General features: G+C 46.2%; 1 protein-coding gene across 1 annotated transcript in view; it reads right to left on the reverse strand.

The window, feature by feature from the left end:
• The window catches only part of NDUFA13 (NADH:ubiquinone oxidoreductase subunit A13), a 55140-nt gene extending 31583 nt beyond the window's left edge, over positions 1-23557 (reverse strand). Inside the window, exons 1-2 of the mRNA XM_086946835.1 lie at positions 23404-23557; positions 39-117 (exon numbers count right to left, since the gene is read on the reverse strand). Coding sequence (XP_086802961.1) covers positions 39-117; positions 23404-23503 — 179 coding nt within the window. The 5' untranslated portion in view covers positions 23504-23557. The remainder of the gene's footprint in view (positions 1-38; positions 118-23403) is intronic.
• Positions 23558-25059: the final 1502 nt, after the last annotated feature.

Consider the following 25059-nt stretch of genomic DNA (forward strand, 5'->3'; position numbering starts at 1 on the left):
AGTTGTCCTGCAGCTTGAGAAATCAAACCGGACGTTACCTTCTCTCCCTGTTCCACCTGAATACAGTCCAATATCCGAATATGCTCATGCCAATCCCAATAGCAAACATGGAGTAACCTGCACAAGGGAAAAGACAAGCTCTGTAAAGATCGCTAAGAGGGAGTCCAAACAACAAGCAGAAGTTCAAGAGATGTCACCTTAAAAAAACATAGATGTTAAAGAGGCGACCTAGAAATTCTATTCATCTATCTACATTAGTCATGAAGTGATTCACTATTACAAGGTAGTAAATGGTTTGTCATTATAGATACACAACACTTGCTAATTAAGAGTGTCCTAATGTTTGGGCAGAAGAAGACCAACATTAATTTACTCTGCAGTGATACAAAAAAAATTGCATTTTTCAAATCCCTGATGTTTGTATTTCTTAGGGAAGTTAGAATTTTAACAGGAGAGGTTTGTAGATAATTATGAACTAATTTCTATTGTGTTATAACCATACATGAAGTTCTACGTACGGGTCAGTTTTGTGGCAACTAGGTTGACTGCATGGGAATAGTACTCCAAGTGAGAAGAGTCTCATTGAAGTTCCAACAGAGGTTGTAATATATGGGGGGCTGTTGAAGAACCATTGCCAAACAGATGGCGAACAATGTGCTAATATTAACTTTCTGAGCGAGGACACTCATCTGAACTTGAAGGAAAGAACATACCAGTGAACTGAGAAGGCGGGACAACGAAATCTGTGAAGATGCGTAAAAGGGGTTAGTGTCTGTGGTGAGGACATGTGCCAGTAAAATCAGACTGTAAGGGGCAGAGGAGGAAAACCGCGAACAGAGTATGTGATGGTAGGGGCAATATCATCAATTGCTCCTATACGCTAGGTAAAGAATTTAAAGTGCGAATAATGATATATGTTAAGCCACTCTGCCTGATGCTAGTACACACGGCCTGATGCAATGTTAGTAACGATAACACTCCCACACTGCAAGCAACTTATGCCATTCCTCTGATTAACTGCTTCTGCTCGATTCCTGGGAGAAACTGGACGATCCCTTCAATCCACCTCTACACGCACACACCTTTATAGACTTCAAGTCTGTCCCAACACACCATTCTTTGGGCTCTAGCCCTATTCTTCAATTTTCATTTACAAACAAGTGTTCTGATATCTGTGGTATGCGCTCCTTTCACATTAACCAGCCAAAAGGATCGCAGTTTATCCACAGCATACAATAGATCTGCTGCTAGCAGGCAATCCTCGTCCCCAAAAATAATAGCTCCTGGAAGCTTTTGGAGTACCATTTTCACCTAACTTAATGTTACTCAGTGAACTGACCACTTGCTGTTAAAAATTAGTGTAGACAGCAGATTACAGATTTAACATTTGCAATGCAATCGATCTCGCATTAGAGCTCTTGTCGTTGAAAATGGAAATGTTATTTACCTTTTTATTTTATTTGCAGTGGAGTGATCATATTTGCATTGCGCTATTGCCATTTGTATGACCTTGTGGTGCTGGTGAACCAGAAAATGGTAAATAGGCTAAAAGGGAGGGAGACAAGAGTAATTTGCTGGGGGGAAGGGGGGCGGGGGGGGGGGGGTTAGGGGGATTGGATATCAAAAGCAACACATCTATCCATCTATACTACTATTATAAAGAAAGAACTTTGCACCTTCGAGGCGGGTAAACTAGGGAACCACAGTGCCAATCCACACACCCACTACATCATTGTAATTTTCAGGGTGTGCAGATGGACATAGGCTATATAAAGTATAATAATATGCGTTATTAAAAAAATTAACATTACAAAAAAAAGTACTCCCCTCAAAGTAGCGCCGGCCGCAACCTGCGTGCTGACGTCAGGAGCGCGGGGAGGAGCGGCATCCAGGAACGCTAGGAGGAGCGGGGGACATGGCGCGGGGGAGGAGCGGTGACAAACGGCGGAATGGCGGTGAGGACCGGCGGACAGGCGGGAGGAGCGATAAGCGGCGAGGAGCGGTGAAATGAGGAGCGCGGGGAGGAGCGGCGGCTGAGGTAAGGCTCCAGGCAGGCGGGGGTCGGGGCGGGCGGGGAACGGGACGGGGCGGGCGGGGGCCCAGGCTGCTTGACAATGTCGGGGCAGGCGGGGGACGGGTCAGGTGGGGGGCGGGGTGGGGGCCCTAGCTGCTGCACAATGTCGGGGCGGGCGGGGGTCCGGGAGGCCTGATTGCTCCCGGACAAGGTCGGACGGGCTGCTAGTACTAATATAAAAGAGAGAGACCAAACCTTTGAGGCGGGTAATCTCCGGAACCACTGCACCAATCACAACACCAAATACAGCGTTGGAAAGGGCAGTTGCAGCAGAAGGACATAGGCTATGCAGACTCCCACCATTTACATTTAAAAGCTAAAAGAACCATGCCAGCAAAGTAGTCCCTTGTGGGCGTGTCTGCGTTGTGCTGGGGGCGCGACAAACGCTGGGGGCGTGTGGTACGTTCCGCCCTTCATGCAATGTCTCATTGTGTGCTAATCCCACCCTGCTCCCTTTAAATATCCCTGCACCCCATAATCATAACCCACCCTTACTCCTTAAAATACCCCAACACCCTTAAACACTATCCCATCTTAACCCTATAAATATACCCCGTACCCCAAAACCCAAATCTATCCCTATACCCTATAAATACCCCTGTACCTCAAAACCCAATCCTACCCCATAACCCTAAAAATACCCCTGTACCCCCAAACCTAGCCCTGAACCCTCAAAAATACCACTGTCCCCCAAAACCCAAATCTAGCCCTGAACCCTTAAAATACCCCTGTACCCCAAAACCCAAACCTAGCCCTGAACCCTAAAAATACCCCTGTACCCCCAAACCTAGCCCTGAACCCTAAAAATAACCCTGTACCCCCAAACCTACCCCTGAACCCTAAAAATAACCCTGTACCCCCAAACCTACCCCTGAACCCTAAAAATAACCCTGTACCCCCAAACCTACCCCTGAACCCTAAAATACCCCTGTACCCCAAAACCCAAATCTAGCCCTGAACCCTAAATCTAGCCCTGAACCCCAAAACCTAGCCCTGAAGCCTAAAAATACCCCTGTACCCCAAAACCCAAACCTACCCCTGAACCCTAAAAATACCCCTGTACCCCAAAACCCAAACCTACCCCTGGCCCTAAAAATACCCCTGTACCCCATAACCCAAAACTATATCAGAACCCTTAAAATACCCAAACACCCCAAAACATATACCTCTGTACCCCAAAACATATACCCCTAAACCCATACTTACCTGATCCAAACATTTAAAAAACCATGCTTTTACCATTCATGCATTTACAACGAATTTCGTTGTAAATGTATGCGTGGTAAAAGCATATAAAATGTAATGCCATGCGTTATAATGGCATTGCGGAGTCATGGCACTTTCGTAATGAAAGTATGCGGAGTGATGGTATGCGGAAAGAAAGTTGCGGAATAATGGGTGTTTACCCTCCCCCGGTAGGTACATTGGTGGCACGGCGGCCTACATCTCCAGCAACATACTAATATTTTTTCACCACCCATTTGAAAAATGCACAGGTCTCTCTCATTGATGGCCAGCACTGACATACACTTTTAGACACTCCTCCCGCCACAAGTTCTAGAATTGCGAACTTTAGAGCGGAGGAGCTACGTTCGAATCTCGGCATCAGCTCAACATCCTGTGATTCCAGGCAAATCGCTTTGTCTCCCCGTGCCTACCCAAATGAATGTGTTCTTCTGTAATGTAAATTGTGCTCATGCCATGTTGTCGAGTTCGCGCTATATAATATTGCAAGGAAAAATAAAGTAGGGATACTGGAGTTCACACACTACTGAACGCGCACTCTTAAGTGCATCAGCAGTGCACTGTGAATCGGAGCGTTTCACAGGCCTGTCACAGATAAGAAATGCTATCTAAACGAAATCCTACAAAAACAATATACTACTGGCCAGCAGCAATTAATACACGGACAACGTCGGGACGGGCTGATTATATAAACAAAAGTATGTCTGTCTGTCCTTTATGCATTACTACACCATTCATTCACAGCCATGAGACTTTGGGAAGTACACTCCCGCGAAGGTTTCTGTCCAAATGTATTTATTTTTGTTTTAAACCGGCCCTCATAATCTTTCGAATACTGAAATAAACAACGAATTTGTGAGCATCGTCGACAGTTATGACCCCCAAACGGAAATCGATTGGTCAATCTACATCAGAAACATGAAATAAAAAGGCATTACGAGCTTCAGAAACAGACTAGCAACAGGAAGCAAGATTAGAAGCTGTTCGAATACAAACTGCTCAAGCCCGTAATTATCAAACAAACGAGCAACGAGAATCAAGATTGGAAGCCGATCGAGTACGCACTGCTCAAGCCCGCTAGAATGAAACAGGAGAGCAAGCAGAATCAAGATTGGAAGCCAATCGAGGACGCACTGCTCAAACCACACTTAGAAATGTTTTCAAAAATAAAATGAATAAGTTTCAATAACAATGACACAATGTAAATTTAATTTTATCATAACGAGTTTCCTTGAATTTCCTTTCTTCTGAGATCGCAGCAACGGGTAAGCTAGTCCTGGAATAAACAAACTCTGATAGGGAATGCAAGATTAAGTAAAGCAGGTAACTTACCGCTTTTACACTTATTTCGAAATTACTGTTTTTGCCTAAAAAGTTAAGGACATAACAATAATCAATGAGACCATGGACTCACATCAACTAGCTTTGCATTTAACGAAAAGCCCATAAACAAAACTAAACAGGGTACTTTGGTAATGTGGAACTGTAAAAACACATGTGCAAAATATAGTGTCAAAATGAAACTAACAGGAACTTTTGTGAGAACTGCTATCAAAAACAGAACAAAATACCTGAGCCTATAAGCAACAATTAACCGGTCAGCTGCCGGGAAAGAAAATACAATGTATGTTATGTAGACTCCATGCTAACGCATAGCAACCCCCGCAAGGAAAGATCAAAACTTGCCCAAACAAACAAGAAAGCTGATCGTATCGCCAGTTTGAAGCCTTGTGTGTGCGCAAAAGAAAAGACAAGGTGCTTCCAAAGACCTGATCACTGAAATGCCAATGTTCACCCTTGTGTGTACAATTGAGAGAACAAATGGAATTCCGGAGACGTCTGCAAGTAATCAGTGGCGTCAAGACACACTGTACATGCACAATCAAAAAAATAGACCCAAATAAAGTGTAGAAAACTAAGCAGAATACAACAATGAAAAATGCATAATACAAATTTCCTTGTGTTTCCAAAACATATTCAGCATGCTGAATTAGCAAAGCACAAAAAGAATTTGAGAATTAAACAAGATGTTATTCTATGGCATGGGTACTCGCTAACGTAACGTGAAACCAGAAAACCTGGGATAAATCCCAGCCTCTACACCACTTAATCAAATTGAGCGACCCTGGGCAATTGTTTTATTTCAATTTACCTTCTTTTTCTTCATTATCACATAAAAAGGACCTCGAAATACATGACTTCGGGACGCGTGCTGTACAAACCATTTCCTGTGCTTGGATGTAATCACGAATGCCAATGTCAAGTCGGGGAGGGGGGGCAATAGTTTTCAAACATGAATTAACCCCTTCCATGCTGATGACGAACCCCAGCCGTCATGCACTACGGTGCTCGTGTGCTGATGACGGCTGGGTTTCGTCACGGCCCGCCCCTGTTCGTGCTGTTTACAGCACACCAGGGGAATCGCGGCCGCATGGAAGGGGTTAAGAAACTTTCATGCTATCACTTAAAATCATAGCAGTGCATTCAGCAGTATTTATTTGATTTACTACGGTGAAATGATTCTACAGGTCAATGAAATGCACTTTTTGAATTTTGAAAAGGCTATCGTATTTTTACATGTTTGCAGTCTTTAACAAGCATTGGAAATGCAATAGGTCTCGCATTAGAAAAGTTGGAGCTATTGGTCTTGTAAATGACAAATATTTTATTTATGTGTTGGTTTTTAAAATAGCTAAATGGATAGCTTTGTCATTTACAATGCAAATAGTTATAACTTTCGCGAATGTGACACCTATAGCATTTAGAATGCAACTTGTTTTGTATTTACGTGACTTAGATGGCAGCTCTGGTCGTTAGGCCACATCTCTAGAGAGCACGCGAGTGCAGCAGGGGAGAGAAGCACAGAGAGGGAGCAGAGAGTGCAGCAAGGAAGAGAAGCACGGAGAGGGAGCCCAAGAGTGAAGCAAGGGTGAGATGCACGGACAGGGAGCCTGAGAGTGCAGCAGGGGACAGAAGCATGGAGAGGGAGACAGAGTGTATCAGGGGCAAGAAGTACGGACAGGGAGCGCAAGAGCGAAGCAAGAGAGAGAAGCAGGAGAGGGAGTCTGAGATTATTGAAAGGGAGAGAGTTGAGTATAGAAAGGGAGAAGATGAGTTTGGGAGAGAGGCATGAGAGGTGGAAGGCAGAGCAATGGAGATAGACCTGGGAAAGGAGTAACCATGGGGGAGATGAAGATGAGAACAACAGGGAAAAACTAGTGGTGTTGACTAATGCCAAAATGGTATAAATGATGCTGTGTTAGTGCTCATTGATAATCGTGTGTACCTTGAGGAGAGATGGGAAAGGGGAGGGGAGAGTGAGGAAAGATGGGAGAAAGGGAGGGGAGTGTGGAGGGTAGAGGAGAGAGAAGGAAGAGTGTGGAGAGAGATTGGAGATGGTGGAGGGGAGAGGAGAGTGAAGAGAGGGGGGAGAGAGAGAGGAGACAGGAGAGAGGAGAGTTGTGAGAGGGGAGAGTGGTGAGACGGTGGAGAGTGGTGAGAGAGAGGGTAGAGTGGGGATAGAGGGGGAGGGGAAAGTGATGGGAGAGTGAGGAGAGAGGGGAAATAGAGAAGGGAGGGGAGAGTGATGGTGACTAACAACCATTGACAAAGCCAATAGTCCTGACTTGATGTTACTTGTTGCATCATATATCTGGATGTAATGACAGAAACTGCAAAATACAAGTCGGGCGGCACACTATGCTAAGCACAGATTTGTAGCTTACATAATTACATTGCCCACGCCCCTTTGAGAGACACCCGCCCCCCAGTTTTTACATCCCACTTAAAGCCCCGAGTAAGCTGGTAGCTTTGAGTAACTGGTGTAGTAGGGGTTCAGTGATTTGTAGCAGCGGCTATTTTTCTTGTATTCCTTAACCTTAAAATAACAACAAAAATGGAGTCGTAAAGTGGAGCTATTCTGACTCTGAGCATACGTTAGCTAACGCTGCTCCTAGTTTGCTTGACAACACGCAGGTCGCATTGACCAATAGCAGAGTGCGGCACATCAAAGAGGCTCTCGGCTTCCTGAGCAGTAATTAGGGATGCGATGTTAACGAGCGCCGCTCAGATTCCAGGCAGCCTACGGGAGCCCGGGAGGTCTTGGGGGTCCGCGAAGACATGCCTACTGAGCGGGAGCTAATCGAACACAAGCTGGGCTGCTAATTGGCAGGTTTAGAGGGGTCAGCAGCAACGCTCGTCCATTTATCTCAGACAATGCTTCATGCATCTTTCTGTAGATATGTTACAAAGGGCGGCATCGATAGGACAAGCCTCATTAGGTTGTAAGGAGAGGTGTGCTTAGGGCGGCTCCTTGTCTTCAGTGAGACAGAAAGTGAACAGGACTCACTGGGAGCTAAAGCAGCCCCGACAGACGTATGAATGCAAGCCCCATTCTGTCGGACTCGCTTGACGAGTATTAGGAAGTAGACATAGCGGCAAAATATTAACTTATCAACAACATTATTAAAATATTGTTGGCTCTGGTGGATGGATGGGCCCATGTCTTACACCCATCTGCGCTTCTGAACCCCTGCTCTGCTCAGGGACCTGGCCCTCAAAAGTTTGTGAGGTTGTCAACGTATGTACCCGTGTCATGTGGAGAGTAGGCACAATTTTGCTTCACGCCAGTGCCCATGCATGCAAGCAAAACAAGCTGTACAAAAACAGTGCAGGGGTTTTGACACGAGTGGGTAGGGTGGAAAACACAATAGAGAGCGTGATGAGGTGAGAGAAACGGGGTGGGTTAGAAACAGGAAGGAAGGAGTTAGGGGGATTTAGAAACAAAGGAAAGAGGGAGGGTGGATTAAGGAGAGCGGGAGGAGGCAGCGAGTAGTTTTTATAAGAACAGCGAGCCAAGACGGAGGGCATTGCTGTGGGGAGGGGGAGAAGAAATGCGACACGGCAGGCAGGGGAGGGGGCGGAGCGGGGAGAGAGGCGATGAGGGTGTGAAGCAGCAGGGGCCTTTGAAGTGAAGCTAAGCTTCACTTCAAAGGTGTGGGAGGAGTGCGGCTGAGGGAACAGACGGCGATTTGATGATGTGCATGCGCATTTTAGGTCAATGCGCTTGCGCATTGACCTAAAAGCGCACGGGCACAGCACCAAATCGCCAGTTGGGTAAAGTCTGTTTAAAGCCCTATAGTCTCGCTCTGCTCAATGCGCATTGAAGGGCGAGACCTAAAAATGAAGGTGTTTTGAAAATGAAGGGCCTAGTTACTTCCTACTGTTTAACTGCAATTAACAGTTAAATAAGTGCTTGCTTTATATTTAACACTTTTTTAATGGTAGTGCTGAGTGAAGTAAGTGCTGCTGCTGCTTACAGGGCCGCATGCAAAGGTCACGGTAGCGGCATGCGGATCCCGGGCCGTACTTTGGTTATCACTGTTCTATGGTATGCAGGTATGAGATGGAACGCCCTATTTGTTGAAGGACGGAAACAATGACAGGAGGGGGTGCGAACCAGGAGACAACAGATGGCCAGAGATGGCCCTAAAAAAAGACTGACTGAAATTACAAACAGCGACGCAAGAACGACTGCAGCAATGACTGGAGGGATGGGGTGCAGGTGAAGAAGCAACAGATGGCTAGAACTGGCCAACCAAAAGAAACAATCGGTGAAGGCCACTGAGAGGGAACCAACTACCCAAATGCAGGATAGATGGACACTATTAACCAACCACAGTAAAGGAATTTTGAAAGGCAAACCGACCAACCAGAAGCACTGGCGTGTTGAGAAGCTCATAGACTGAATACAACATGCCTCGCAGAGCAGGCCTGCCCAGGCTCGAACTAAAAAGTGGGTCCACGTTGTTCTTGTACCTTGCAAAAGATTGATAAAGGAGTACCAAAGAGATCGATAATAATAACACTGGCAATGCATGGCCCTACAAATCAGCTATGGTACACTGTGCAATTCATTAACAGAATTATCTTAAAGCCCTAGAACACATGCCTTGTTTAGTGCACCAGTCGAAAACGTGCTTTCAATCATCAGCACACTTGTCTGGTCTTGGCTTCAACCCTTTTTAGGTCTTAGCTAGACAGCCAATGCCCGGTCTTGAAGAGACATGCTGTGTTCAATCTGTGGACTTTAGCCCCACTCCCCCCATAGAATTACTATTTGCTTACTCTATCACCGCTCTTAACATCTTTTGTCGCCATCTCTCTATGAAATGCATGCAAAATGCCTCTTCTTGTTTTTACCCATCCCCCAAAGCATGGACCATCCACTGCTCCCTTTTTCTGAGCTATTTTTTAGGTCTCGTAGAGAGAGACCTATAGTGGTGAACCCACAAAGTTAAACCATCCGGATTGCAATGCGGTTTTTTAACAGTTCACGTGAAATCACGTGACCACAAACACGAGCATTTCCCCACCTCAAAGCCATCAGCCTCCCTCCCACAGCTTCCCCCAGCTCCCTTCTCCTCCCCCTAATTGCTTTTTTTTTCACGGTCGCCAGGCCGTGAGCTGCTTCAAAGCGATCCGCTCCGCCCCCTGCTGCACCCAGCGCTGGCCTCACTTCTCCCCCCTAATAGCTTACCAGCCATGTCACACACCACCATTTGCTGTGCCTCGCATCGGAGCATCAGACCTTCTCTTTCCCCTCATTAACAGGCTTATCTCGCCTGCTTTCCTGGCTGGGAATCATGGTGTCACAGTGCATGCCCGAGTAGAACCAGCTATGGCTGGTCAAGTTGTATGCTCGCAGGAAAAAACAAGCTGGCAATTGCGTGCATGTCCCGGGTGTAACACAGGAAGCTGCTGGGAGCCCTGTGACCTTGGTGCATCCATTCAAGCAGGAAATGGGCGCTGTTGGAGCGACATCAGGGAGCGTGGCTGCGTGATGAATGCACCGTTAGTTGCTGGAAGCCTGTGACGCTGCATGCAGGAAATATAGGCTGCTGATGGGAGCTTGAAACTGCGCGCACATGCTGATAGACAACCCGGGCAGCTACCGAACTTTGCTGGTCACGCTTCCTGCGTGCGAGTTCAAACATACAGCGCTGCTCATAGCATCTCAAAGCGTATGCGTCCATATTTATTTATTTATAAAGTTTTATATCCTGGCAACATTTCCATCTTGCGTTTATCAGTGTTTGAAATTAAATAAAATGTATCCGGTTTCTCAGGTATTGTCAGCAGTGGTCAAGGGAATGTACTGGCCGCGACCTAGATTCTGATTAAGTCGAAGTGACGTAAGCAGTAGACCCATGGCAAAGCTGGAGCGGGGTGAAGTAAGCACGGCTCATTTCACGATATACCAGCCCTGGTCTGTTGTGATGCTACTACCAATAGGTGCGCCGCGCAAGGTCTGCGAGAGTCAGTCAGGGAGGAGCCTGGGCCTCTAACCTTGGCCACTCCGGGGGTTAACTCTAAGACCACAAGCAGCTCATGACACGGCACAGTCTGCTGGCCCAAACAGTCTGGTGGCCCAAGCCTGGTTCAGAACAGTAAAATGAAACATAGCGCCTAGAGACAGGGTCCTTTCTGAAGTACAGAGCTGCATTCAGGGTGCAGCCTGGCTGACCCAATGTGCCCTGTCAGTCCGGGGGCCAGAATCCAGTCAGTAAGGCTGGGGTCTTGCCCCCTGAGCTGGCTTCATAGCGCCATGTCTTTTCTCTCCCACTCTCTTGCCTCCAGACAGATGTCTCTTCAGCTGCTATGTATTTCCTGGCTTACAAAAAACATCCACAGCAAAGTATGTCCCAGCGCACAGCTGCCCCATGTTCATGGGAGATCAGGGTAAGCCGTGGCAGGATGAGGGGGGAGGGGGTGCAGAAAGGTGAAAACCGACAGGACACGCAGGATTTCGCTCCGGGTCTGCACATACCTCATGCGCAGGGAGATAAACTCTCGCACACACATTTCTTTGCCATGTATTGCTTTAAGCTCCATAAACATGTAACACGAGCGCGCCAGCTGGACGACTGTATGGCATGCGTTACAGTAGGGTCTGCAAAGGTAACTGTAAAGTTCTCTGCAAAACCCCCTTTAATTCCCATGTCTAACCCCTCACAGGAGGGCGAGTGCCCTCGGGCTTCCCGGCCCATACCTGCATCCCATCTTGCCTTTTCCTGGCACAGATGGAAACAAGCCTTGGATTGTGCAAAACGGTCACAGCTCCTCTTTATTCACATATTGATATGCAAAACATACAGAATATTATTTTAAAAACATGCATAACGTCTTAATTACCCCCACATTGTCTGTAGCTCAAAACCAGTCGTCCTTACTTGATAACAGCACCTTGTGACAGCACCCTGAGCTAAAGCCCTTTCCCAGCCAGTATCTAGCTCCTCTCCTGCAGCTTCTAGGCTACTACACCATGCTGCCAAGTGTTGTGGGCGGCCCTTCTGCCTGCCCAAGTGTTGTGGGCGGCCCTTCTGCCTGCCCAAGTGTTGTGGGCGGCCCTTCTGCCTGCCCAAGTGTTGTGGGCGGCCCTTCTGCCTGCCCAAGTGTTGTGGGCGGCCCTTCTGCCTGCCCAAGTGTTGTGGGCGGCCCTTCTGCCTGCCCAAGTGTTGTGGGCGGCCCTTCTGCCTGCCCAAGTGTTGTGGGCGGCCCTTCTGCCTGCCCAAGTGTTGTGGGCGGCCCTTCTGCCTGCCCAAGTGTTGTGGGCGGCCCTTCTGCCTGCCCAAGTGTTGTGGGCGGCCCTTCTGCCTGCCCAAGTGTTGTGGGCGGCCCTTCTGCCTGCCCAAGTGTTGTGGGCGGCCCTTCTGCCTGCCCAAGTGTTGTGGGCGGCCCTTCTGCCTGCCCAAGTGTTGTGGGCGGCCCTTCTAAGTGTTGCCCCCCACACACACACAAAACAACCACAAACACTCAAAACCCCCCCACACATGCAAAAAAAACCCCACACACATGCAAAAAAAAACCCACACGCAAACCCCCCCCCCCCACACACGCAACCCCCCCCACACGCAAACCCCCCCCACACACGCAAAAAACCCCACACACGCAAAAACCCACACACACGCAAAAACCCCCACACATGCAAAAACCCCGACACATGCAAAAACCCCCACACACGCAAAAAACCCCACACACGCAAAAAACCCCACACACGCAAAAACCCCCACACACGCAAAAACCCCCACACACGCAAAAACCCCCATACACGCAAAAACACCACGATAGCAAAACATAGCATAGGGCAACCCCTGCATCACTCAGGGCAAGCGCAGCATCACTCAGCCCCGCATCACTCAGCGCAACCCCTGCATCACTCAGCGCAACCCCTGCATCACTCAGCGCAACCCCTGCATCACTCAGTGCAACCCCTGCATCACTCAGCGCAACCCCTGCATCAATCTCTGCAACCATTTAACAACAACTGGTTCAAATATGTTCTCTCAATGTTTCAAGCTTTATTTCAAATATCACAAAAAGATGTTAATATTTCATTTCTGTTCTTGGATTTTCATCACAATAAAATACACTGAACATAATCTTCACAAAAGTTATTTACAAAAGTTTAAGCTATTGCCGTTATAAATTACAATCACTTATATTTAAGTATTAATTATTTAAAAAAATTAAAAGCCATTGTAATTTGTAATATCAATACATCCAAGTCACGTAAATACAAAGCATGTTGCATTACAAATGCTATAGGTGTCCCATTTGCGATCGTTATAACTATTGGCATTGAAAATGACAAAGCTATTAATTTAGCTATTTTCAAAACCAACACAAATAAAAAATGTGTAATTTACAAGACCAATAGCTCAAACTTTCATAATGCGAGACCTATTGCATTGTGTCCCAGCATAAGCCTAAACAGATGTAAGCCACACAAACAACATCATCCTACCAATTCGCTGCTCTTTAAAACAAAATGTATATGTTAAAAAAGCTTCCTTTGTTTTTCACCTTTTGTAACATTACTTGTTCTATTTTGCCACTATTTTATCTACTTCGGACCATTGCCATTATAAATTTCAATCACTTTTAAGTATTAATTATTTAAAAAAATTAAAAGCCATGGTTATTTGTAATATCAATACATCTAAGTCACGTCAATACAAAACATGTGGCATTACAAATGCTAAAAGTGTCACATTTGCTAAAGTTAAAAGTATTGGCACTGTAAATCACAAAACAAATATAAAATGTCATTTATAAAACCAATAGCTCCAACTTTCCTACTGTGAGACCTATTGGCAACGCCAGTGCTTGTTCTAGGTTTCAGTACTCCACACGAATGCTCGTGTTTACACTCACTCCATACTCAGACACCTCTTGCCCACTCCCACCCATCCACAACCATATCGCCTTCACATCTGAGCGCTGCTTTATTTCACTGGTGTGCCTATGTGTACAAATACTGAGTTTTAAGTGTGTGCCTTACCAGAACTACCTCGTTATCACGAGAACACATGTTAACTACATCCCAGAGCAGACTCTAAATTTGATCTCTCTCTGCTTCTCTCTCTATAAAGATACTTCAATAGACCAGACATCTGGATAAAGACCTTTAGAGGCCTGGCCAATGAGCTATGAACAGGATCCAAGACTGCAGCAATATAACTAATTTTGCGCTCTTATAGTACAGTGCAATTCTTAAATAATGACACCACCTACCACATTATACTCAACCTCCTTGTATACAAGATTAGACTGTCCTACAGTTCTCAATCCGTTTAGAACCCTCCTAAAAGCCTTTCCCTGAGACTCCCCTACTACTCAACCCATCCCCCATGTAACACAATTAAAAATTTGCAAACATTCGTGACAAGAATTTTCAATTCTATTAAGGACACGGAGGCGAGGATTATGCTCGATTTCTTTACTACCAACAGCAGCCAATAGGAACATAGTAAAGAAAACAATAAACTACAACTCCCATGATCCCTTAGGCAACCATAGAGAGTACAGGCTATATAAGTCACCATAGAGGACAACACTTCCTCTTTCTTTGTCCAGGAACTATAAACAGTCAAAGCCATTGAAGAAAGTACCGCCGACCATCCTGACGGAAGTCCGAAGGCAGAAACCGCAAAGAAGTCCAACAGGAAAACAGGCAACCATCCAAAAGCGCCGAAGGTGCATCAAGAAACACAGCAAATCCATGCTTCAAGGCGTGGAAAACAGTGCCGGAGAGAACAAGATGAAGGATCATTTCTGGTCCGAACCTGAAAGAAAAACAGAGCCGTAACATATATCCCCAAAACCTTGGAAGGTAGCATCACATAGGGTGGGGAAAAAACAATGCAAAACAATGCAGATCATATGAAAGCAAATACGCAATATAAACAATGCAGTAGAATACAAATGGGTGGGATAATCCTCGCCTCCGTGTCCTTAATAGAATTGAAAATTCTTGTCACGAATGTTTGCAAATTTTTAATTCTATGGCAGGACAGGAGGCTTCAGATTATGCTTGTTCAAAGCTGGTCCACCACAACAGAGGCAATACCCACAATGGGTTTGAAATACAAAGTCTTAAACACAGTATCAGAAGACCAATCCGCTGTCTTCACAATGTCATGCAAACTCACACCAACATGAAAAGCCTTAGAGGCCATGGCACCCCTCGCGGAATGAGCGCCAAAGATGGAGACATCAATTCCTGCCTCAGACATAAGCCAGCGCACCCAACGAGCCAGAGGAGCTGGCGCCACAGGTTTAAAAGGCTTTTGCAAAGCAATCAATAACTGTCCAGACATATCCTGACTAAAAGGAGCAGTACTCACCTCATAATCCTTTATGCAGCGAACCACACACAATTGCGGATTGTGAGGAAACGCTGGGTAAGTGACAATAGACAAATTAGTTTTGGTACGTCTGGAAACCGTAAAAGTAACTCCTTCTGGGGAAAAAGAACGACCCGCGAGATCCAACGCGCGGACATCCGAAACACGTTTACAAGATACTAAGCATAAAAGCATTGTCAACTTCGCAGACAACTGCTTACGAGACAGAGAAGCGTTGGGAGGCCAAGCTTCCAGAAAACGTAACACAACGGAGACATCCCATAGAGCGACATATTTCGGACATGGCGGTTTAGCCATCCGAACACCATGCAGCAATGTAGAGATGAGAGGATGCTCCCCAACAGGCTTCCCATCGACCAAATCATGGCCCGCAGAGAGAGCGGAGCGAAAAGAATTGACAGTCCTGTAAGCAGAACCAGCAGAAGCGATGGAAGCAAGAAAATTAACCACTAGAGAGACATCTGCTGAAGCGGGATCCAGATTCCGTTCAGAACACCAATCACACCACCGATGCCAAGCTGACGCATAACGTTTGCGCGTGTTGGGGGCCCAAGCTTCATTGATAAATCTCTCCGCGTCTCCAGATAAGCCAGGGACTTTCCAGCGTTCCCCAAAAGACGCCACGCCACCAGACGGAGCTGGCCCGACAGAATTAGAGGATGTGGATGGAGCAGAGGATCCAACAGCAAGTTCCACTTCGTTGGAAGCAGGAATGGAGTCGAGCAACTCATTTCCAGAAGGTCCGGAAACCACGCTTGAGCTCTCCAAAGAGGAGTGATCAGAATGATCTCTGACATAAACTGTTTCGTCCTGGCCAAGACTCGCGGAATCATCGCGAACGGGGGAAAAGCATAGCAAAGCTGGGGAGGCCAAGACTGGAGAAAGGCATCCGTTGCCAGGGCCTCCGGATCCGGACGCCAGCTGTAAAACCTGGGCAGTTGAGCATTGAGGCGAGAGGCGAAGAGATCGATCCAAGGGCGACCCCAAAGGCGAGACAGGGACCGAAAGACCCGAGGGTGAAGACGCCAGTCGCTGAAGTCCAGCAGATGGCGAGAATTCCAGTCGGCCACTTGATTCTGGCGACCTGGGAGATACTCTGCAATAAGAGTGATCTTCCTCTGAAGGCAGAAATGCCAGAAATCCTTCGCAATCTCCGCTAACAACCTCGATCGAGTCCCCCCCAGTTTGTTCACATAGCGCACCGCTGAGATGTTGTCCATGTGGAGCAAAATGCAACAGCTGGTGGCCTGTGGAGCAAGGCTGCGGATCGCAAACGATCCCGCCAGAAGTTCCAGGCAGTTGATATGAAGGGCTAATTCGTCCTGAGACCAACGGCCGCCCGTCGTCAAGTCCCCGCAACGGGCTCCCCAGCCCCATAGACTCGCATCCGATTCCAAAACCAAGTCTGGAGTTGAGCCGAACAGGGCTTTCCCGTTCCAGGCTTCCATGTGACGGAGCCACCACATCATTTCCGATTTCGCATCCTGGGACAGAGGAACAAGGTCGGAATACCGAAGACCCTTCTGCAAGTGTCGGATTTTAAGACGTTGTAGGGCCCGATAATGCAGGGGACCCGGAAAAATCGCCTGAATGGAAGAGGCCAAGAGCCCGACAACCCGAGCGATCGACCGCAACGATACGTTCGGTGCAGACAACAGTGACTTCAACTCCCTCTTGATAGACCTGACTTTCTGGGCAGGTAAAAGAAGCTGGCAAGAGACTGAGTCCACAAGGAAACCCAGAAACTCTATCGATTGAGTGAGTTGTAAATGAGACTTCTGCGGATTCACTAGAAATCCGAGAGACTGAAGTAGATCGATTGTCCAAGATAAATGGGAACGTAGTTGCAGCGGGCACTGAGCCATCAAAAGAATGTTGTCCAGATACACTATCAGTCGCACCCCCCGCGCACGCAGCGACTCCATGACTGGCCGCAGGAGCTTCGTGAAGCACCATGGGGCGGACGAGAGACCGAACGGGAGAACCGTGTACTCGAACCAGTCCCCCAGCCATTGGAACTGCAGAAAACGGCGATGAGGCGGAAAGATGGGAATGGACAAGTAAGCGTCCTTCAAATCCAGGCGAACCATCCAGTCGCCCTTGCGAAGAAGATCCCTGAGAAGATGGATGCCCTCCATCTTGAAGTGGCGATAGACCACCCCGTTGTTGAATTCCTTGAGGTTGAGTACAAGGCGAGACCCTCCCCCTTTTTTCTCCACCAGAAACACATTGCTGACGAACCCCTGTGGATGTAAGGTCGTTCGCACAATGGCCGCCTTGAGAAGAAGAGAATCGATCTCCTTGGATATCACCTCTCAATCTCGTTGGGAAAAAACAAGGGGAAAAGGGACGGGACCCTGAAGGGGCGGGTGGTAGAACTCGATGTGGTACCCCTGAACTGTTTGCAATATCCAAGCATCGTTGGAGATCAAGTGCCAATTCTTTAGAAAATACTGAACCCTGCCCCCCAAAACAACACTGTCGTAAGGAATCAGGCTCACCTGAAGCGGAGTAATCTTGTCGTCCTCCTTGGCTTCCACCATAGCCTCCCTTGTTGCCTTGTCCTCGACCTTTACGGGAGGGGTAGAAGGTCGTCTTAGACCCGGAGTAGGACTGTTGCTGCTGCTGACGCTGTCCGCCTCCACCTTGGTGGGACTGTTGGCCATGTTGTTGACCTGAACCTCGGCCGAACGAACGTCCCCCAGATCGTCCGGCCTTGGCAAAAACCGGGCGGAACGCCCTGCGCAAGGAAGATTGTGCCTTGTCGAGGCCACTAAATGTCGCCCCAAATTTTGTCAGCTCTTTCAAAAACGGCTGACCAAATAGGAGACCCTGAGCCAAAGCACCGGACTCAGACGTAGCAAGCTCAGACAAGCGTGGATCCATTTTCAGCAAAATGGAACGCCTACGTTCCGTTGAAAGGGCACAGTTTGCGTTCCCCAGAAGACAAATAGCCCGTTGGGCCCAACCAATAAGGACATCGGGGTAGATGCCAGACGCCTCTCCCTGGGCTTGATACCCCAGATCCAGGATTTTCGTCAGGGGCCCAAGAAGATCCAGCAACTTGTCCTGGCACAGGCGCCAGGAACGGTCAATCCCTTTTTTCGGATCCTTATTAAATTTTTTAAGGTAAGTCAAAATTGTGGGGTCGACCTCCGGAGTTTCAGACAATTTATCCGCCAACTCCGGACGAGGGCACTCGGAGCGTAACCGAGAACGCACCTCCTGGTCGAAAGAGTCACGGATATGGTCCTGGATATAATCCGCGACCTCTGGAGCAGGACACCAAACTTTGGAATTGGGGTGTATGATATCTGTAGGCTCAAAGGTCAAGACCGGTGGATGGGAAGAGGCGTCAACAAAATGTTCTTTTCGGGACTTCTAAGCGGGAGGGGGACCAGAGGGACCTGAAGAAGAGGAGGAAGAGGTATCCTGAGTATCAGGAGGCTGAGAGTGACAAACTTTAGCAGGGGCAGACAAAGACTTGGCCAGTCTTGCAAAATCCGACCTGTGAGGATTACTGGGCGACTTAGAGGAAAGGTTGGAGGCAGAGGAAGGAATCCAACCCTGTTGTTGGGCATAGTCGGTCAAATGACGCTTCAGCGGCCCAATCGCTCGGACCAGCGCAGTATTTACTGAATGCTGAACGCCCTGGTAAAGGGCATCAACCAAATTGTACTCAAACGAGTCCTCCTGCTCCTCCTCATAATAATACTCATCAGCGTCGACATACTCTTCCATGGTGACGCAAAAAACAATGCACAACACTGATGAACAAATACAGAATGATATAGATAAATATCTATATGCCCACAGAAGACCAAAAGGCAAAGGTCAGGCCACAATCCAGCGACCCTGTCAGGGGGGGGTGACAGCCCCACGCAAGCTAGAGAGGCAGAGCACGAACTCGACCAAAATAACTAGAATAGAAGGTGGAGGGACCAGCTTGCGTATAAAAGACACCCTAGGCACCGCCTCTAAAGATTATACAGCCCAAAACCTTCCGTGAGGTAGAGGGCGTCAAAAGGAGCTCTCCGGCAGACAAGTGGGCAGAGGCAATTGAAGAAAACGCCGCCTCAAACGCCGCCTCAAAGCGTGTCCGGGCTCCTGTCACACGGAGCGTCAATAGTCGCATGCGCAGTGGCGTGTCTATAACCCGGAAGAGGCGCGACACGCGCGCGTGAGTCCCCGAGCTCCGGTCCCACTCCACAAAAACACAGACACTGGCACAAGGCGCCCGCAAGTCCAGAGAGGCGAACACGCACTCTCGAAGTAGCACAACACAACGTCTTGAAAATACTGCAAAACGCCAGCGGCAGCCTTAAGCGCACACGCAAAGCGGCTGCACTGAATGCCTAAAGCGAAAGCGGCGTACAGCAATTGTAACAAGACAACAAGGTAACAAGCAATTTACATGCAAGTAATACAATAAATGTAGAAAAGCACTTAACTGACTGCGAAGCAGCAAAGAAAGAGGAAGTGTTGTCCTCTATGGTGACTTATATAGCCTGTACTCTCTATGGTTGCCTAAGGGATCATGGGAGTTGTAGTTTATTGTTTTCTTTACTATGTTCCTATTGGCTGCTGTTGGTAGTAAAGAAATCGAGAAAGCATAATCTGAAGCCTCCTGTCCTGCCATAGAATTACACTATCTCTGAAGTATCAGCTTCCATCAAGCCGGCATTCTGCACCATCCTCATAAGTACCCTTGGACTAACAGTATGATGAGGTTTCAACTAGCCACACCAGCAACTCTAGTACAACGCCTACATTTGTTCTTGAGGTCTCAGCCCCCTTCCTTCTGAATAAAAACCCAAGTTGTTTCCTTATATAACATGTTGACTTCCCATTCTTCCTATGTAAAACCCCTGCGCTTTCTTTAATGTCTCAGGATTCCCAACATTGTAAAACACCACTTGGACATACATTGAAGCCTATACTCATCCCTGAAGTCTCACTTGTTCTCGATCTGAAGAACATCTTCTGGACTAGACTGCTCCAGTTATTCCGATATTCCTCCTCCTACAAAATACCACTTTGGCAGTGCCCAAAATATCAACCTTTCTCAGCCTCTCCCCCGTTCCTGTATAACAATCTGCACTATTCCTGAGGCATCAGTCAACATTTAACCTGCAAGGCAGTCAGCTCAAAGTGGAAGTTGCTGCATTCCTTCCACTATACAACAACTAATCTAATGCATGGCATAGTAGGCATTTTAAGGCTTTCTAGAAATTACCTATTTGCATGCTGGGGCATCGTACTCTGTAATGGAGTGCTAAACAAATGTAATTTAAATATTTGTAGACAATTTGCAAAAATAAAAATGAACACCGCCACTAGCACCACAATGGAAACAAATATAGTGGATGAGATACTGAGGCAAACGCTACAGTCTATTCATGCCAACGTTAGGGTAACCAGATGTCACAGATTTGATGGGCAACACACTTTTTCCAAGTACAGTCCCGGTCCTTCTCAAAGTTAATCCAACTGATGAACTGCCCCATCTCAAAGAGTGGTGAATCAGTGTGGACTAAGACTCTCAGTCAATACTGAACTTCACCAGCCATTCTCGGTGTTGCATCAGAGCACAGGTGATGAAGTGATGATAGTTAATTAGAAAACCTACTGATTTGATCTAATAGCGTATAACAGTTCCTTGCACAATTTTAATACTGGGACTCTTGAAAGCTTTTAAGTTCCATACGCAGGGAATTCAAATATTTCCATTGAGTATTTACAACGATCACTGCACTCCTTTTCCCCAATAGAAACACATAAAAGTTTAGGCTGTCCTGGCCTTATCATTTACAGTCTTTTACATTTATTTTTATCACTATAAATGAATTAGAAGTCCCAGCAAATGATTACAAAAAAAAAAAATAGAACTATTAATGATACATACAACATATTGTGATGCTCAATGTCGCCTCCTTGTGCTAGTCAAAACTTTTTAAAATGGAACAAACGGTACACGGTCAAAAAAAATAAAACGGTTCATTCTTTTATTTCTTATATCTGTTCATATACTTCTATGACAACAGGTGCTGTTATCATAGTCCCTCTACATCCATGAAGTATGCCAAAAGTCCTACTTCTGCACATGCCATGTTCGTTAAACTCTAAAAATATGGTCTTCCTAGCGAACACTCTAGAAGGAACATTCTGCTGATTTTTCAGTTAAGTAAATTGAAGATACCTCAACTTTTCCTTTCGATCTATGACTTCCGCAACCGGCATGTAAAGCGATCTAATACCCGATTGGGTCATGTTTGCGCTATAAAAAACTTTATAAAAATAAAATAATGCATTAGGTTGTAAAATAATATTCTCTCAACCTATGACGGGACATGCACAACAGTGGCTTACAGAGGTGCAGAATTCCTATAGCCCGACTCCCAAGACATTATTTGGGGTCAAGGACAACAAGTTTTCAAGTTTATTTTGTCCTTGGCACAAGAAGGCCAAACCACTTGCAGCACAAACCTTTTTGGCTGCCAATTAACAGTATCACATAATGGCTCAGGGAAGGGCATGGTCGCAGGTTAAGGTAATATTTGTGTACATATGTTAATGCTGTTCGAACTTGTATTCATGGGTCATTAATACAAAGCTTTTCTTATTAGGGAACTCCAAGGAAACGTTACAAGCTTGGACTGCACTTCTGACAGTGGTTCCGGTGTAAAAATGTCTACACTTGTTTGCAAAGTTAAACAATATGAGGCTACATACAATGGTCCCCGTAGGCTCTCTAATGGATCCTAACTGGTTGCTTTGCCTTTTATCAGTTTTTAAAGTGTTTTTTTAATACTCTTCTCAGTATGTCTATTTGTGATGTTTATATGAACTTTTATGATTAATAATGATGTATTACCCAAATAAAGTAATGAACCTGAAATGCAGATAACTGTTGGTGCTTGAAAGTAAGATTGATGATCATTTGCTTTCCAAATAAAAGGCTCACCCAAAAATTGCAATCAGGAAAATAAAAAATGTGTTGCTAAATTTCTGTGAAATTGTAAGTAACATTTCTTTAAAGCATCATTTAGTAAAATGTGTTGATGCATGCAAGTATTTCTAAAAAATATTCATAATAGAAGATCAGAGCGACCAGTTTCAACAAGATAATGGGAAACATGAAAATAAACAAGCACTGGCAAAGCCAACAGGTATGGTATTGTTGGTCAGCCTTTTTGTCAACGTGCCTTGTTTTGATATGGATTTTGTAAAACTGTGAGGGAGCAGCCAGGCCCTCAACATTTTAACAAACGTTGGAAAAAAGCATTAATATTTTTGTCTCAATAAGCAAACAATGCCATAGACGTCCGTGGCACTGAACAAAAATACTTTGTGTTCCGATAAGTTCTATGTGAAACAGCCCAAGCCAATAGATGGATATCGTACTCTAAGAATATATTTTGAAACTGCTATTTAGCACGATCAAATATGCAGGTGAAGATTTGATCATGTGAAAATCTATTGAGCATTTACAAGTTAACTTTCCCCTCCAACCACTTTTTCCCACCCCTGGAAGAAGTTTTACTTCTGCCACTGTCAGAAATACATTTCCAACCTTTCTCAGTATGAAAAAGATGTAGCTAAAACCTCTCAAATATGCAGCTTAGCAGGTTTGCAAAGACTCAGAAGGGGTTTCCAACCCTCCTTAACGCTACCTCCAGCCCTGTACGTAGATCTGCAGAAGGTGGCAAAATAAGGAAATTGCTAGAATACAAATACTATAGTACGAGCCCTAGCATAATCAGAAAGGCTAATATCAGAGCTTTTACATAGTGAAATTGCTAATATATATAATATGCTGCTGCACCACGTGGCACCGAAGGGACAAGTATTTTTTTTTTTTTACAAGGTGAGTAGATTCATGAAGAAACCGGTCATGGGAAAATAGATTTTTTTATTGCACTCCACATCCCTGGATTTCGAGTTCTAGCTGGGGAGTGGAGGTCACAATCATAACACCAAAGTAACTTTCCTACAGCCCTGCCAAGTTTACCCTGTCAATGAATGACTGCTTATGTCCACATTTATTTATCCATTGCATTCTGAAACTTGCATTTTTTTTATATTGCACGTACTCTTTTCCAATTTATCACAGAAACACAGCAGGACTACAAATGTCAGAATGGCAAAAAGTGGCCTGTAGTAGGTGTCCACGCAGGGACCCAGTGTGAACTATTCTTTCTATCATTGCATACAAAGTTTTGCACTTTCAGAAAATTGTAAAAGGTGTGATAGGGTAAACTGGGTTCCCACACATAAGTCCAAGACTGGATGGATATAGCGACCATTCTGAGGAGAGGTGGTCACCTTAGCCTGCACTTCCCCTGTATACCAATCCTGGATGTCTCCCTCACATACCGGAGAGCCCCCTCCGAGGCAGGTGCCTCTTGTAGTCGATGGAGCCGTACCCCCCGGGGGGCGGCATATCCTGCTTCACCTTCGCAGCCATCGCCGCCATCTTGGCTCCGACGGACAGCCGGCGCGTGACGTCACGCGCCACCCACTTCCAGCCGGCTGGTATATGGAATGGACCTAGAAGAAGACTAGCAAAGAGGGCTGGTGCGTCCAATGTGAGCTAGATGCCGAGACACCGGTAGCGGCCATGTTGGACTAGTGCGCCTCCAACTTAACCTCAACTAGGAATAGTGGAGACTGATGCAGATCTCCGATCTGTTAAGAATACGCAAAGAAAGTGTATTTGTTTCAAATGAACGTGAATAAACGAGTTAGTCTGTGATAGATTACATATTTTCACATTAGTCTAGACTTTGCAGCATAAACGCACCGATTTTTTCTTCGAAGAACAAAAGTATTACTGCCTGAATTTTCAGATCCAGATGTTCTGCGTTGTCCCAGTAATGCCAGTATACACAAAAAAAATCCAGCAAACTTGCGCACTTCACACCACAGTCGAGCAAACCACTCTCTCCTGGGCGTGGGGGAGTGACTGAAGGGTTTATCTTCCGCATTTAAACATTCTTTCAAGTTATTGTGCTAATTTGAGACTACAGCACCTTGTCCCTCTTAGCATGGAGTAGAAAACACGGAAAGCGTGACAAAGAAAATCCCTCGTTACGCACCAGCCCCTTTGGCACCGGTGGTGCGGCCCAACGCTCTGTCTGCGCCGCTGTGGCGCCTCCAGGCTGAGGCGCGGCGCGGCCCCTGAGGCGGCTCCTGAGGTGACCCCGCGCTGCGCATGTCCGCGCCCGGCGCGCCTCAACAGCCGCTCGACACGTGCGGCCAGGCCAGGCTTTCATTTACAAACACGCCTCTCTGGAAACAAAGTTATTTATTCAACAAATACCGGTATCTAGAAATGACGCCTTCTCAGCGCCCACACCACACGCAATTGCAAAGTCACATTCACAGGACCACACTGCCTTGAGGTAAAATACAATTTTTTTCCCGATCTCTTAATTGGAACCACAATGTTGGTCGTCTACCTAATAGTTCTATATTTTCTTCTGTCGCATTTAGAGTTGCCACCCTTCCAAGAGGAAAATACCAGCCGTTTGTTGTTGTTTTAAGAGGTCCATGATACTGAATAAGGCTTTAAACAAAATCCAATGTATTCATTTATAACATGACTTTTCTGCCGTTGTGTACTTAAATAGCCAGGGATCATTAACACAGCTTTAGAGCATATTTAAAAGTGCTTGGCATTTGACATATGAACAGAAAGGGGCAAAAAAAAATACAGCTTTAGGTGATTTTGCTTACTTTTGTACCGGCAGGTGCATTAATGCCGGTGGTGCTGGTAGAAAACTGGCCATGTGGCAGACCTAGTCACATTCTATGATCATAAAATGTGACAGACATGTTACATACATACCGATAGACCTGATTCAGGCGGGTTTTGAAGCACAAAATAGCTTAGCACTAGCTGTATTCTTCCTAAAATTGTCTCTGCTTCAGTAGGGAAATAAGTTTCTTCAATTTTTGGACAAAATTTCCAACTTTCATGTTCTTAAGTTTTGGCATGTATGGCAATAGCACACACAAATTGAATGTACG

Source organism: Lissotriton vulgaris, chromosome 12 (genome assembly GCF_964263255.1).
Source record: "Lissotriton vulgaris chromosome 12, aLisVul1.2, whole genome shotgun sequence".
Classification (NCBI taxonomy): Eukaryota; Metazoa; Chordata; class Amphibia; order Caudata; family Salamandridae; genus Lissotriton; species Lissotriton vulgaris.